Source organism: Apis cerana, linkage group LG5 (assembly GCF_029169275.1).
Source record: "Apis cerana isolate GH-2021 linkage group LG5, AcerK_1.0, whole genome shotgun sequence".
Lineage (NCBI taxonomy): Eukaryota > Metazoa > Arthropoda > Insecta > Hymenoptera > Apidae > Apis > Apis cerana.
The window spans coordinates 10,986,444-11,002,306 of record NC_083856.1 but is presented as its reverse complement, the minus strand read 5'-3'; the positions used below and the strand labels follow the sequence as shown (position 1 = coordinate 11,002,306).

Here is a 15,863-nt window from a genome sequence, read left to right as displayed (position 1 = left end):
TTTCTTTCTTTCTTCCCCCTCCTCTCGACTCACACGGATACGGAACACGCCTCTCTCCTCAACCACTGAATTCTCCATTCTCCCTATTATTATTATTATTATTCCTGGACAATTTTGCGAACAACGAATTACTACCTGATCTATTCTCTCTCCCTCCTTTTTACGATTATTAGAGGTTAAAAGTTTCGGTATAATGGAGGAGGAGCAACGTGAAAGGACATTGCTCGGCGGGCAACGAACAAAATTCGAAGAGGCTGAAAGTGAACAGTAGAAGATCGAAGATTTTTGAGAAAGGGAGATGAGGAAATCGGTTGTAAATTCGTAAATATAAATAAGTCAGATTTCTCTTACTTTGGGCCTATGCATTGTTCGAAATCGACACAAAGATGCGGCGTGAACGTTATTGATATCTTATAGGTGTTAACACCTCTGAGATAAATGGAAAATTTAAAGGTTGATTCGGCCTGACACTTTTCCTCTTCCCTTTATAAGAATTATTTCTTCGGTTTTTCTACCTGTCCCATCTCTCGTCCGAGCATCTCGCCTTTTCAACCGAGCCTCCGAGGGATAAACGAGCTCACCAGGAGCTCGACGAGGAATTGAAATTCGAAAATTTGGGCACCACTTTCATCTTTCGGATCGGCCAAAAGAGTCGACCTTGCACCCCGCGAAAATCGATGCAAGATAAGCAAGGAAAGCGTTGCACGGTTACACCGCTCCCTCCCCTCTTTTATTCCCAAGGACGCTTCGAAAATTTCACGAGCCCTTTCCTCCAAACCCACCCTTCCTTTCTTTCTTTCCTTCTTCCTTTTCATCCCGAACGAAACTCTCGCCCCACTTCTCTAAAAAGAAGAGAGCCGGTCGTCCTTTCGTTTCGTTCGGTTGAAAAAGAAAAAAGGAAAAGAGAGAAAAAAAAAAAAGAAAATGTCAAGCTGACACACGTACACCGCACGTTTCATAATTACGATGGCTTAGCGTTGCGAAACGCGTGTTGGCGCGTGAAAAAAATTTGGCACGTTCCGTTTCGTACACAACGTTTTGGCCGCAACGAGCATCTATGCAATAAACCGTCGTCGAGTTATCTTGTTCGGCTCGAAGCGAGAGGAAGGGGGAGGGGGACCCTTATGCCGTTTATCTTCGCCCGTTTCCCTTCGCCCGGGATATAACCGCATCGATTTCGAATTTTCCCCACGACGATAAACCGAAATCGATCCCCGTAAGGGAGCAATAAACTAAATCCGGAAGATTCAGCGAGAGGAGAAGGAAGAGAGGGAAAAAAAAGAAAGGGAAAAAAAAGGAAAGGATCCAGAAGGAAAATTCGAAAGAGGAAGAGGGATCGAAGAAGGAAATCTAGCAGGCAACCCTCGGATCGAGTAAACTAGAGGAAGATCCCTAAACTCCTTTAGGGGCAAGGGACAAAGAGGGGCTTTTTTTCTTTATGCGGGGCAAGAGATTCCGCTTGCTCGACGATCATCTTGCTTACTCTTTCCGAGGGTTCGACCCTTTCGAACGCGTGTTACGCAAGAAGTGGGGGGCCGAGAGGCAGAGAGGGGATGGCATCGACTCGAAATTACCGCGGGGATGAAGACGGGATGGAAGAAACGGTAGCCGTTTTATTTGTTTCCCGATGACCGAATACCGCGGCGCGCCTGCTTGTTTGACCGGTTAAATAGAGTTTAATAGCTCTCCTACTCTTTTTACTTCGTATTACCGATTGATGATAATTGGTCAAAATTGTTTTTACCGTTTAACTTTTACCATTTGAACACGTAATTCAACACGCTTCCCGATTCTCGTGCGACATCTTTTTGTAAATAAATTATCCATAAGCGTGCGAATACTTTTTCACTATTTTTCACGAACGACGTAATTCGATGTAAATCGAATTCTTTGTAAAATTGTATGAGAGAATTTCTAATTACCGAGATATATCAACTAATTATTCTTTGTAATCTCGTAAAAAAAAAAATATATATATATATATATGTGTAAAAATTAATGAAATTTCACAAATAATTTTTTCCCGTTACAATTGTCACAATCGAGATGTTGTCCGACGTACACAAGTCGATTGCTAGCTCAAAGAGACGTTCATTGCTAGCTCACAGACACGTATTGCGTCATAATTATTATCGTTGACTAGCTAATATACCGCTCTTCTACGTTTCGCGGAAAAACATGTAATTTACGGGAACTGCGCTACTGGAATTGGCTCGACACGTAGCATGTGCGTTTAAACGCACACGTTTCAGATGTCTGAAGATCTGACGCAAGACACTCGTATTGCTAAATGTTGCGTCAGTTGTGCTCCGTAAAGTAGCTCGAACCAAGAAATGGAGGGAATAGATTCGATGGGGTAGAATCTTGCCGACTTTGGCGAGATAAATCCGCCTCGTAAAACGCGGAAAAGGCGGTGCTGGTCAGAAGTATCTTCCGTAAACGAAGGGAGGGAAAAGGAGGGAGGGAGGGGGAGAGAGAGAGGCGGGCATTGGATTCTGATCGATAAGAGGGATCTGCATGCAAGCGTAAGAAAAAAAACATGAAGAGCACTTACCTTGCGTGATTAGCGGCGGTAATCGTTTAGTTTAGCTAAAAGAGTTCGGCGAACGAAAAATAGGTGTCGTGTATAATCTGATGGAGGCGATAAATAAACTGAAGGCGTTCTCGAAGCCAATCAACTTTCTTTCGTTCTCAGGAGGTATACGCGATATTTGTTTTGTGTTATGTTATATGGAGGAGGGGGGAGAGATATTCGAGAAGAAAGATATCGAGCTGGTTTTCCTTCTCGATCGTAAAATTTAACTTTTATCCCTCCACCTTCCAAGTATTATAAAAATTCGAGGGAAACTCTCTCGGATTAAAATGCGAAAATTAATCGTGTACAATAATTATATCATGCACAGAGATAAGCAGGAAGCGGAAGATACTCCGTGACACACGCGTCATGCAGGAGGACGTGATTAAAGATCGATCCTACCTTAGAATGTAATTTACACAGACGACGGACAACGGTTTTTGCTGCTTGGAACAGTGGATCAGAGTGGCTTGTGTCACGACCCAAGCGTATCCTCCGCGTTTCCCGAGAAATCTGTAGGCGACCGTCTCGCATTGACCCTTGCTGAACACTGAAACAGCGCGAAACAGATTTGAATCAGCGGCCCGGCCAAGGATTCTTCAACGCTGGACGGGATTTCGAGGGGCTTTATATTCGCCGTATCGATACTGCGCACGCAACGTATCCTGGATGACGAAAGATTCGCACAGGAATTACCAATCTCTCGCACGTAATCGGGCGAAATTTGAAATGGGGTGGGGCAACTGTGTGGAATCGAATTATCGTTGAAAACGCGTCACGATGACTCGCGTAATCATTCTCGATATCCTCTGAATCGCCAGCGAAATTGTTATTCTTATCTAAAGTTTTTCGCTATTCGTTTTACTGGAATAAAACGAGATTATTCTAAGGTGAATTCTTATATCGTTCGTTGAGCCAGCTTATCGAGGATGATGCGTGCGGACTGGAAGGTTCTTCGAAGCTTCCCTTATCGCGATCCGCAGGAGGAATGGAACGCGCGTGGTCCCTTCTCGTAAATCGAGAGATGGAAAGAGAGATTACATTCGATCAGGGAATGGACCACGTATCTGTGGCGAGACGGTATAAAAACTCGGCAAAAAGCATGGATATATAAGATATATAAAGAAAATTTGCAACTAAATGATATGATTTACATTTAATTGAAAAAAGAGAAAGAAAGAAACATAACGAAAAATAACGGAAGCGATAAAATTTGGTCCAAAAAATCTCGTTAGTAAATCGTTGCCCTTGAAATCGTTTCTTTTATGGTGTCGTTCACCCGACACAAAGATCGTACAATTCTCTCTAAACGCCTAAACGCCTACAACTCATCTTTCTTTTTCTTTCGTCGCAGCTACGTCGATCGATACCATCTCTCGCGTATTAGATGAATAACATCACGATGGGAAGAGATTCCGCTCGAAACGGGGTCACGTGTTTTAAGATTTTACAATCCTAATGAGCTTAGAAAAAATTTTTCCTTATTAGTTTTTAAAAAAGAAAAAAAAAAAAAAGAAAAAGCCTTCGAAATTAACAGAAGCGAAAACGTTTACACGCGCACGCAAATAAAAGATTCGTCGCTGCTCGCTTCTAAAATAGCGAACGAGCCGTGAACGTTATATTCAAATGACCGTCAATTGGCTTTTACTCACGTGATTTAAAAGATTTATCCAGAGCCAAATTGTCGAGGGCGTGATAGAACTCGAAAACGGATTGTCCCACTAACTCTTCGCTGTTCCAACCCAGATATTCAGCCAACCTAGCGGAAACCGTGGATAAAAGGAAACATTTTTTTCTTTTTTTTTAACGTTATCGTCATTTTACGCACAACTTTTACGATCCGTAAACGTACTCACTTTTCGTCGGCGTACGTGAACTTCATGCTGAGGCTATGCTTGGAGAGGAAAGTGTGACGTCCCAACGGGATCTCGATGTTGCTAGGATGCGGTATGGGACACCCCAAAAGCACCAACGAGGCTCCAGTGTCCCGTTCGTTTCCCTCCTCGTCCTTTTTCGTTTCGTCGTTCTCCGACGAATTCGATACCGGGTCGCGGATGTATGTTAATCTACCGGTACAATGAATCACCTGTCGCGGGCAAGAAGAAAAAGAGGCGTTGCATAATAATTAACCTGAACGGGAGGCTCTTTTGTCTTCCTTTATTTATTGGAAAAGTTTCTACCTTGTAGGAAGCGCTTTTTAGATTGACCTTCCTTCCTTTGCTGGTCAACGTACACTTGAGTCGCAAGAAAAAACTGCAAGCACGTTTCTCGCTGTTCTCGAGTGGTTTCGAGGACAGGCATTCCCGCAATTCCTCGTGATCACACGGATGGCTGTATTCGTACACGCTTTGACCCATCATATCCATCTGAAATGGACGGAATGACTTAAATAAAGCTCCTACTTTCCATCATTGGTAAATATTTTTCTCGTTTTACCGGGAAACACACCTGGGAAATACCAAGATAATCGCTCACATTCTCCGACAGGTAGATCATGTTTCCATCGCTGGAGAGCACCAGCATGAATCCGTTTAAAGCTTTGGAAAATAATTCGTCCATTTGATTCAACGTTTCGGATTTGGTCATCGGGCCTGGAACTAAAGATTAACAAGACGAATAAGAATTTCTTTCTTTTCTCAAGGAAATTATTTAACACTTACTGCAGTCGACCACCGAGCGCACTTTAAGATAGGCGATGGCAAGCCTCATCACACTGGCCTTATCCAAATGAGCTGCCTGTTCCGGTGTTACAGGAAGAGCGGCAGCTAGATCCGTGAAAATGTCCGTCTCTTTGCTTCGACGGTATCTCGCCGCGTCGCGAGACTTCTCCTTCCTTTTCTCGTTGCTCCTGCGATGTAAAAAGAAAGAAAAAAAATAATAATTTGATCGTTCCTCTTAACGTCCCCGGTTAAAAGGCAAGTTTGCCCCACTACTAAGTAGCAGGATACTATTTTCTACGCGATATTTCTAACAACGTTCTGTAGGTAAATTTTTTTTCACCAATATTACGTAACGCGGCACGATTGAATAACTATGAAGCTATAAAAACAACGATCATGCTGGTAGGTAAAAGTCGCGACCCTGAAAGAATTATTTCTCGACGCTCGATCGCAAAATTGCATTCTATTTCGAGTGGTTCGACGTTTTGCTATCTGGTCCCCGTTTAAAATGTTGTTGTGACGTTATAATTGTCCGTAACAAGATATAAATATATATATAAATATATATATACACACACACACACATGTATAAATAGGATGGCGTAAATATCGGGCAAAAGGTGAGATTTACATCAAATACGTGTTGTCACGTCTCGACTATCTCGAATGGTCGTTATCTCCTCTACGAAACGACCTTCGAACGCTGCTCTTTCCTCCACTTCTTGAAAATATTTTTACGGAAAAGCAGAAAGTTTTCTTCTCCTCTACTACAATCCCGATCGAATTCTCGATTACGAGATAATTAAGAAATTAAACTCTCGATCGAAGAAACCTTGCAATGGTAATAACAATGGAAGGAAGACGAGACGCGGTCATCTTGGCCACAGTGCTCTTGCTTATCAAATTACCCAAGACAATAATATAACGGACGACAAAAGTTTGCTCTTTCTTCTTACCTCCCAACGAAGCGAACACTTACAAATAATCCTCGAGAATTTGCTCGTCCCCGTATCTGGGATACTCGTTGCCCAAATCCTCGTAGACGCACGGTGGCAGAACGGGGTTTCGTCCGTAGGGGTAGACAGCGTCGTCGTAGAGGGGACAACGGTCGCTGGCCGGGCACTGGAGCCATCGTTCCTCCGTGCAGAAAGTGAACTGGTGTTGCGTGCAGGTGTTGCAAAATTGGCCGTCGAGCCAATCGCACATGGGCAAGCTCGGGACGTTCGGGGCAAATTCCGACAACTGTTCGCCGCTGCTCGACGGATACGGGTCGTGGATCGATCTCGCCGCCCGACGAAAATTCGACGAGTTGATCGATGGCCGATAGGCCGGCCGGGACGGGCAACTGGGCTGCGATTTCTCGGGCTCGAAGTACAGGGCCAGGTCCTCCACGTCGACCGGCCCCAACTGGCAGCTCTTCCCCGCATTTTGATGACGGAGCTGGCCGCACTGAGATTGCGGTTGCTCGACGGGGGACGGTTCCATGCACGGAAGGGGCGCGTGGTAAGCGAGCGTGCCAGCAGATACTTGGTAAGCCCTCTCCGCGAACGGGGAGGCGTAGTTAATCGAGGGTTGGTGGATCGGCGGTGCTCGCGCGAATCGGCAGGAAGGGAGGGTGGACCGAGGGTGGTCGTAGAGAGCGGCGTAGGCCGGGTGCTTGGCCGTCCACTCGGTGCAACGACCGGATTCGTTATCGGGCGTCCTAACGAGCGGGTGCTCGACACGTGGCGCGATCATCGTGCTCGATCGTTCGGGCCGGCGACCGGCCGACCGGTTTTGGAAACGCGATGCCCGATCGATCTCGCCGCTCCTTCTCCAGATTTTTTTACGCAGCGCAACGAAACGCCGGCGCCGCGCCACCCGCCCCTCCTCCGCCTCTTCCCGTTACTCGCTCGCAACGAGACGACGAAATAAAACTTTGGCCCGATTTTACTCCCCCCTCCTCTCCTCGCGCACCTTCTTTTCCTTTCTTTCGCCCCCTCTCCCTTCGACCGCGCGTTCTTTTTTTATCGTGAAGCGACGGTGGTGGCGGCCACGCGATCTTCCTTTCTTCGATTCTTTCCTTTTCTAGAGAGAGATCGGCCTCTCCACGCTCTCGTTCGAGTCTTCCTTCTCCACCAGTTTTCTTGTACTCTTGCTTCGAGCTTTAGCCCGACGGCGTCCGTCCGATCTCACACCGGGGTATAGTCGGGTTCAGAGAGAAGGCAGAAACGTGGCGGCCGTTACGGTGCGCAAATCCAATGTCAGAGGGAAGACTGTACTCCGTCGGGGATCGCCACGAGGCGGCATTCTGCCTATCCGACCAACGCACTTCGAAATCGTTGCAACGGGATCGAATTTTCGCTGGCTCGACGGTTCGCGCGATACTAGAACCGAGAACACAAAACCTTGTTGTCTTGCACACTTGGAACGATGGCTATCTTCCGGCGATAACGATACTACCTATCGCGATACACGATAGACCAGTCTCTCCGGATTTCGTTTCTCCGACGAATCACAGTTAATCTTCCAATTACGTTAGTCTCCTCTATCTGCTATTCCCGCTATCGAAAAATCTCAAGTTTTCGCGTAAAAATTTTTTCCACCGTTATCGAACGAATCCTTCTATGTAACGAGATAATTGCTGTAGAATAACTATGTGTATATACAGATATATGGAAATATTCTTTTATTCCAATTTCTTAGTTGGTTGATCGATTACAAACGATAATCCAAGCTTATTTCTCGAAATCAGAGATATTTATATATATATGTATGTATATTCTCCACGATTTTACAACATGCTAAATGAATCCATACGTGCCTATAGATCTGTATATTTAGAGAAGGGGTATCAAGCGCCAATCGCCGATACGCCACGGCGATCAGCCTTGATCGAGGAAACTATAATCAAGCGAGTGAATGCGGAAACGGCACTTGATTCTGAATAACTTTGCCCGATTTAATGATTTACATGGTAATCGTTGGAGAAATATTCAAGGTATTGAATATTTCTCTGGGTGTAAAGATTTCGAAAGGGCAATCGGGACTAATGATCCAATCTTCGAAATAGATAAAGAATTGCATTTTTCGAATACCTAAAACGCGAAACGTAGTAAAGTGTTGATAAAAATATTGGAAATTAATTTTTGGATATACTCGTCATTTCGATCGAAATAAGTATCGCCGATCGTCGGTTAACGAACGATTGAAAACGAGCAACAAACAGCCTCTATCTTATCCGGAGATACTTGTCTGTATTTTTTGTCTGTATCTTTGCAATAAAATGATTTATAAAAAATTTATAAAAAAAATAAAAGAAACGGGAAAAAAAGAAAAGAAAATTTCACACTCGAATATATTCGAAGGAAATTTCATTTTCCACGTGGGAATTTTTTTTTTTTTTTTATAAATCATCTCAATACTACGCGATAGCGAAGAAATAATATAGAAATACGGATAAACGTTCTACGTGGATATTTTTCATTGCTATTAATGATTTCGATACGAGGAATTTTAACTGATTATTCGGGTCATCGTACCGGCATATAAAAAAATTTTCCCGAAATTCACATGACGCTAAATTGAACGGATAAGAGGCTTAACTAAAAATAATAAAGATTTGATAGTTGGTCGAACGTATAAACAACCTGTTAATGTATAAGACTAATTGGAAAAAGAAAGTTTTCAGAAGGTCGCATATATATATATATATATATGCTCGTCGTCCGAATATATCGAACGGACACGATCATATTTGTGTGTACGTGTCCCTATCACATGGCACAAGAGAAATACGTATCTACGTTTAGCCTGAAGCAGAGAGAGTTCTCTTTTTCCTCCAAATGGGGCTATACGAACAACCGAACTATCATTATGAATTCACGTAATACGTAAAAAAACGTTACCACGTTCATCGCGGCAAATATATACGTGTTAAACACTATGTGTGCAAATTTACGTACGAGTTTCCCTCGAACGTCGCAATGATATCGAGATACGATAACTATTGCTCTTTATGTTGGCGGTTGTTAAGAAACAATTGGATCGTTGATCGTTCGTCGATCGAAATTAATTTATTCATTAAACTCCCGTTAATCGATCGTTTCGGAAGTTAAACAAATGTCAATAACACGTGTATATATGTTTCTAAACAGGGTGGAATATTTTATGGAAAACGAGACGGACATACATGTAAATAAGCGTACCAACGCTTTATCTCCATGTGGTTCACTTGATTGTGCGACTAGCTTGAAAGTAACATACATGATGCGCGTGACACTAGCGTTCTTGATTTATCTGAATTTTAATGGTTCCGAGAAAACGATGCGACTATTTTTACCATCGATCTAGAAATTTATCTATTGCACACGTGTATTGCTTCTAAACGGGAATTTCATAATTTATAAAAACTACAACTATGAGAAAATACGTATTAACATTGTGATGTATGATACTTTATAAATATGTATATATATATATGTGTGTGTGTGTATATTAACTTTTTATGACAATTGCGTACTTTTTCAGGTTAGGATGGTATTGTTTTGTTTTGCTTTTTTATTTCATAATTTTATTACGTTGTCTAGCCTAATATATAGATATGAAGCTTGCGTTAGAATGAATACACGTGGAAAAAATAAAAACAAGAAGTTATTGAATATGATTTATGTATCTTTGTAATTCATTTTTTTATCGCGATATAATACAACGTAATATGCACACAAAATAACAAAACTTTCCTTTAAAACAAGAATGTGAAATTATTCTAAAAGAATTCGATATTAGAAGAATTTTATGTCAAATAGATGACGATTTGCTTGACCGCAAAATTCATTCAAATGGCGTTTCATTTGAGCGCAAGAAAAGAGAAATCGATGAATCCCCGCTCGGATTTTCGAGGTATTATTACGGGTTTCCTAATATAACGTGGCAATCTACGTAAATCTACGACTTTAAATCAATTTGATAAATAATTTTTAATTGTATTTTCTAGTACGTATATTTTTTTATTTTTTATTTTTTATTTTTTTTTTTTTTTTTTTTTTTTTTTTTTTTGCTTTCATAGTTTCGCTTACGATGCATATATGCAATCGCAGCTGGAGAGCAAATGAAAAGAGATCGGATTATTAGAGAGAAGAGGCATAAGTAATCTTGTAAAGAAGGGTGGGGAGAAGAAAATATCAGGAGTGTAAGAAGAATAGAAAGAGTTCTGAGAGAAACAGAAAGAGAGAGAGAGACTACCGTTCGGAGGAAACGCGATTGCGTCAAACACGCACGCACTCACTCACTCACGCATATAGAACGCGACATGCGCGCGCGCAACACATTGAATTTGTCTTTGGTCTTCGTCAATTCCAACATCTAAACAGTGTCTACGAACAATCATGCGATCAAACAAGGTAGAATGACATAATTAACAATATACTCGAATTTTTTGGTGAAAATTATGAAAATTCGAGGTTCAAGCAACGTAATGTCCATACGGGTACATCGAGTTTTAATTTTCATGCGATTCACTCACCTTCTTTTCTCCTTGTGTTTCTTCTCTTTTTTCGGATGATCCATGGCAAGTCAAAAATTTTAGAGAAACTTTTTTCGGACGATACGATACTAGGATACTCTCGGTCACTGCCAAGGAACGTATCCAGCTTATAATCCGCCTTCACTCGTCACGAAATTCTTCGTTCCAATTGTCTCTTCCGTACTTTGTTCGTAGTAACTCCTTCCTCTTCTCCCGTTATCGAAATCAATGCACCAACATACGTTCTTCACTCACTTAACGTTATGAAACGAAAACACATCTTTCTTCTACACGTACGAAACGATCGACGAACGCCAAACTCATGGTGTGATGGCGATGACGATGACGATGGTGAAGCTAGTAGTAGTAGTGACTCGTTACAACAGTGGTGGTGGTAAACGACCGCGGCGTGGTGGTAGAGGTTGTATACACGAGACCGACTGTCCCAAGGGATGGAACAAAAGAGGGGAGGTCATAAAGTTGACGTCATAGCACATTGGTTCCATCTTTCTCGCAGAGAAAGATCGCACTGCCATCGGACGGCTATGACGTCAACTATCTTGTTGTCGCGGCACGAACAAATAGAACAAATTTCATGAAAAAAATTATCTTTCTCCTTATTATTAAATCGTGCATCATATATAAAATGGTAATTTATTAATTTATGGAATAATTTATTAATTACAACTATACAGTATATCACCATCAATCAACTGAAATACAAAGGAAAAAAATGAGAAATAAAAAAAAAATATTAATTTTAATACGTTTGAGCATCACTCTGTTCTTTGAATAAAAATAATCATTGTAAGATTATGAGATTTAAATTTTAATTTTAATTTAATTCATTAATAATATAATCTAAATACCATGCGTATCGATTCTAAAAATTGACAACAAAATAACGGGAAAACAATATTTAAAGATATTTTATTTCAAAAATGCTTTCTTGCACAACCTGTTTCTTGTAAAAACTTTAGAAGAACTAAATTCTATTTTATTAAATTCTAGTAAAAATTTACTCTAACTTTGTAATGCAAATGCATTAATTATTTATTTACTGACAAACAAACAATCATTCATTTAATTCATTTATTAGTTTGTTCTATTCCTGTTTCGATACTAGAACTGTGAGGAACTTCTTTTACTTTTGATTCTAAATGCGTGACTTTGTTTTCATTTTCTAATTTTTTTTTATGTTCATCCATTGGATCTTCTTCATCATCTAAATCATCTAAAGACGCTCCTTTCTTTCCATATAATGCTGGATATTGCACCATACATGATTGCATAGTTTTAAATGCATCATAACAATCTGAACCTTTTGGTTCTGCAGTTGAATAATGAAAACAAGAGAAGGCCTCTCGAAATTCCAAACCACATGGTCCAGTAGCCATACCTCCTAAACATGGACAATTCCAATTGATTTCTCCACTTGCTAACAAGAGACCAGGACTTGGTTCTGGTTCTGGAAGATCTATTTTACTAGGTGTTGCATGATCTTCCTTCGAAGCAAAGATTATAGTATCTTTACCTTCCTTATGAACGAATGGCATTGTTGAATAATTAATAAAAAAAATTAATATAAAACAAAAAAATCAATATTTTCCTTTTAAAAAATGATGTAAGTGAATTAAGTTGGTTTTTTTCTTCAAACTTAAGTTATTTTTACGTCCGGAATCTTTATATTTTAATGTTTATAATTCCTACTATCAGCACAAAATGATAATAAATTTGGTGAAGCACGATGAATAATATAAGTGCAAGGTTGTCCTTCGTATTTTTCACTTAACGTTAATGCTGCTCTTAAACGTACATAACAATCGTCAGTGCACCTTAAAACACATCTAAGTTCTTTTGGATTATATTTCAGGATATCAATAGTATACTTAGTTCCTTCTTCACCAAATAATTGTTTTATCGACTCAAGAATGTTTTTCTTTAAATAAACTCTTGACACTTCAAGACCAGGATTATGTGGTAATATTCTAAAACCAAAAGAAAGTTTTTATTATATATTTTAACAAACAAAAGTTTTCTTAAAAAATTTTCCAAGTAATCAAAAGATATAATAATTACAACTGTTATATAAAAATATATGATAAATAGTGTAAAAATTGCAAATGAAGACTTATTACGTAGGAAACTACGAATTTTACGTAATCATAAAAACATAAAATTATGAAAGAAAAAGATAATATTATCTTGAAACAATGTACTTTAAAGTATATATATTTAACTAATCGTATATTTAACTGTTTACTTTGAGTTTTATTCACATAGATCGTTCTCGAAATTTAGGTTAAGTTATGTGCATGAATAAAAATCTAAAAACTAATTAAATGTACTAACAGAGAAACGTCTAAATAATACATAGTACACTTAACACCAACTCCCGACTCACATTTAATATTCACGAATTTAAGCACGTTTGAAGATGTTTCGTACAAATATTACGGCATTTCAACCATGCCTTTCTTGTAGAGAGCAGCCACATTATGCGATCCATAGATGGCGGTCTGAGTATTTGATATCCAAATTTTTATTAATTGTATTTAATAAAAATATAATATATAATATAGAAAAGCGGAAAAAAATTATTTTCTATTTTTAAAAGTACATGATACTATAAAATTATTTAAAGATGAATTTTAAGAATGATATGCCTCGATATAATCATCCAATGAAATTGTTAGATTCCTAGGAAATATTTCCATAATATTGCTAGTAATAAATACAAGATGGTCAATGCATTAGCATTCTATGAAATCCTGCAAGACATTAGGGTGAATAAGGAACCTATTGCTGTAAACCTAAAAATTTTTATATAAAAATAATTAACCTTTATTATATCTTGATAATAATGATATCTAATTATTTGTAATTTTAGTTTATAATCTTTCAATCATTTTTAAAACTGTATATATATTATAATTTTTTTTACAAAACAATCGTTTATTCCAGGTATTTCAATATGTATAGTTCTCTTAATAATATTTCGATATAATTTTTAATATATCAGCAGCGATAAATAACATTTAATAATTTATTTTTAGAAATTTTTAGAGAAATTATTTTTATTGAAATTAAAAATGCAACTTCTTCGTGTAAGGTCAATGGTAATGTCAATATACAAGGTTAAAAGTTATCAAAAAAAAAAAAACTTTAAACTTTTATTAAACGCACACTTTTATAATATTTTAGTACTTTTCGATAAAAAAATAAAAAATTTATTAATATCTATTTTTCACAAGATTATATTCTTATTTCCAAAAGGAAAAAATATCGTAATAGTAACCTAATATTGATTGGAACGTGTAGGAAGAACGAAAGTGCATTAGATTTCGTACTTGCTGCAATATCAATACTCCTCTTTTGGCGCTTGAAATATCTGGTTTTCTCTTCTCCATGTCGATTGATTTTGACAACTCTAAAGATGTTCAAATGTACGTTTGAATACAAAATCTGTAAAAAAATTAACATTTTAGTTATCTGGAGCGTCATAGCAAATCTTTGCCCGATTGTTATCAAAAAAAAAAAACTTTAAATTTTTAATAAAGGTACATTCTTATAATATTTTAGTACTTTTTTAGATAAAAAAATAAAAAATTTATTAATATCTATTTTTCACAAGATTATATTTTTATTTCCAAAAGGAAATAACTTGGCAATTGAACCAAGACTCTTGTGCTTATCCTTTTCACTGTTCCATGTGGGTCCTGAATACGGGGCCTTCGCATAGGCGTAACACGTTGAGAATATGCATAGAACAAAATCATATGGGCGAAAAATTTTTATTTTGAAATATAAACATGAAAAAGGTTTATGGTCAAATATACTGTCATATAATTCGACAACGGTATATTCATTATTTCGCATACAAATTGTATACGTAAAAACTAATGCAATGACGCAGAGATGGAAACACTTCGAACATTTCATCTTTTATTTTTCAAAAATATTTTAATAATGGATATACGCAGTTGTATTTCCTATAAATGTTTAAAATATCAAGTGAAAATTTACGAATAAAAAAGATATCCTTTACTCGTTTAAAAAACGAACAAGTTAAAAAGAGAATGGTACATATACGATGGTCGGAATGTATGGCGTACCAACTTGCGGTACGCTAAAAGGAAATCGCAGGAACATGTGAAAATTTGCGGCTCGAAAATATCGATGCGCTTCACGTAGCTTACACTCTCTGACCATCTCTCTAGTCCTTGATGCACTTGGTAATGCAATCAAACCGGACTTCTTTCATTTAAGGAGACGATCGATGATGCGAAACTTGAAACACGCGCGCGTGTACATCGAAAGTTCCGAGCCCTAATTTCGTTCGTATTTTTATTTTGTGCGCGATATAACAATTGTCAAAAAAAAAAAAAAAAAAAACATCCATATTATACACGAAAATATAAAGATAAGTGCGTGTTATACCCGTAATCATACGTGCCAAACTTATTTGTGCCAGAGTGATTTTCCAAATTACAACATCCTACACGCGTGTTTTTTATTACGTATGAATCGATCCAACTTTATGAGAAAACTCACAGGAAGTTTTGTAAAAATACGTTCCATGATATGTGTCTGTGAAACGTTGCAGAGTAATCTACAATTCCCCGTGGCAACTATAATTCCGTATCGAGTTCGATAGAAGCGTGTCATCGAATACAATAGAAGACTAATGACGTCATGGCAAGTATACTACGGAAAGTGGCGTATTCGCCGGAATATCATGAATAACAAAGAATCGTAAAGTCATCGTATTTATACGGCTGTATTTAATCGCAAGCTTGTCGATAATTTTAGAGAAAAGAAAATAAAAAGAAAAGGAAGTATTTTCAACAAATTGTTCCACGCGATAGGGGACATTATCGAGCGAGGCCATGGCGCACAGTGAAAAAAACAATACCAGCTATCAGACCGAAGGAATGTTAAATAGAATGAAACGTCATGACAAAAATAATGGCAACAAAAGGCTGAAATTGCACCAGGAAGCGTGGTTCCTGTATTTCATTGTGGCCGCCGGGGTCGCACACCTTTCGTATGCAAGTTTATTCAGTTCAAATAGGAGAGGTTACGCGCTCAAAGGTTAAAAGATTTTGCATTTAATTATGTTTAA

At 38.5% G+C, this 15,863-nt stretch overlaps 2 protein-coding genes and 1 long non-coding RNA gene across 7 annotated transcripts in view; 1 reads left to right on the top strand and 2 right to left on the bottom strand.

The window, feature by feature from the left end:
* The window catches only part of LOC107997811 (protein similar), a 28,460-nt gene extending 17,217 nt beyond the window's left edge, over positions 1–11,243 (bottom strand). For both annotated transcript variants that reach the window (XM_017056660.3, XM_028666746.2), the window contains exons 1-7: positions 6,215–11,243; positions 5,236–5,423; positions 5,024–5,172; positions 4,756–4,941; positions 4,432–4,661; positions 4,228–4,334; positions 2,978–3,125 (exon numbers count right to left, since the gene is read on the bottom strand). In XM_017056660.3, coding sequence (XP_016912149.3) covers positions 2,978–3,125; positions 4,228–4,334; positions 4,432–4,661; positions 4,756–4,941; positions 5,024–5,172; positions 5,236–5,423; positions 6,215–6,972 — 1,766 coding nt within the window. In that variant the 5' untranslated portion in view covers positions 6,973–11,243. The remainder of the gene's footprint in view (positions 1–2,977; positions 3,126–4,227; positions 4,335–4,431; positions 4,662–4,755; positions 4,942–5,023; positions 5,173–5,235; positions 5,424–6,214) is intronic.
* A 148-nt stretch (positions 11,244–11,391) lies between these two features.
* Positions 11,392–13,279, bottom strand: LOC108003797 (mitochondrial intermembrane space import and assembly protein 40-B). 4 transcript variants are annotated; one of them, XM_017066305.3, is made up of 2 exons: positions 13,143–13,279; positions 11,392–12,726 (listed from the first exon to the last, which is right to left on the bottom strand). In XM_017066305.3, exon 2 carries the CDS (start codon positions 12,292–12,294, stop codon positions 11,827–11,829), a length of 468 nt encoding a protein of 155 aa, XP_016921794.1. In that variant the 5' UTR covers positions 12,295–12,726; positions 13,143–13,279; the 3' UTR covers positions 11,392–11,826. The 4 variants fall into 4 exon arrangements, with proteins under 4 accessions (XP_016921794.1, XP_016921795.1, XP_061931228.1 ...); XM_017066306.3 differs by having other exon boundaries at positions 13,091–13,250; XM_062075244.1 differs by having other exon boundaries at positions 12,818–13,236.
* A 930-nt stretch (positions 13,280–14,209) lies between these two features.
* Positions 14,210–15,436, top strand: LOC108003796 (uncharacterized). The gene is made up of 2 exons (XR_001767107.3): positions 14,210–15,258; positions 15,345–15,436. It is a non-coding gene; the product is annotated as an uncharacterized LOC108003796 (long non-coding RNA).
* Positions 15,437–15,863: the final 427 nt, after the last annotated feature.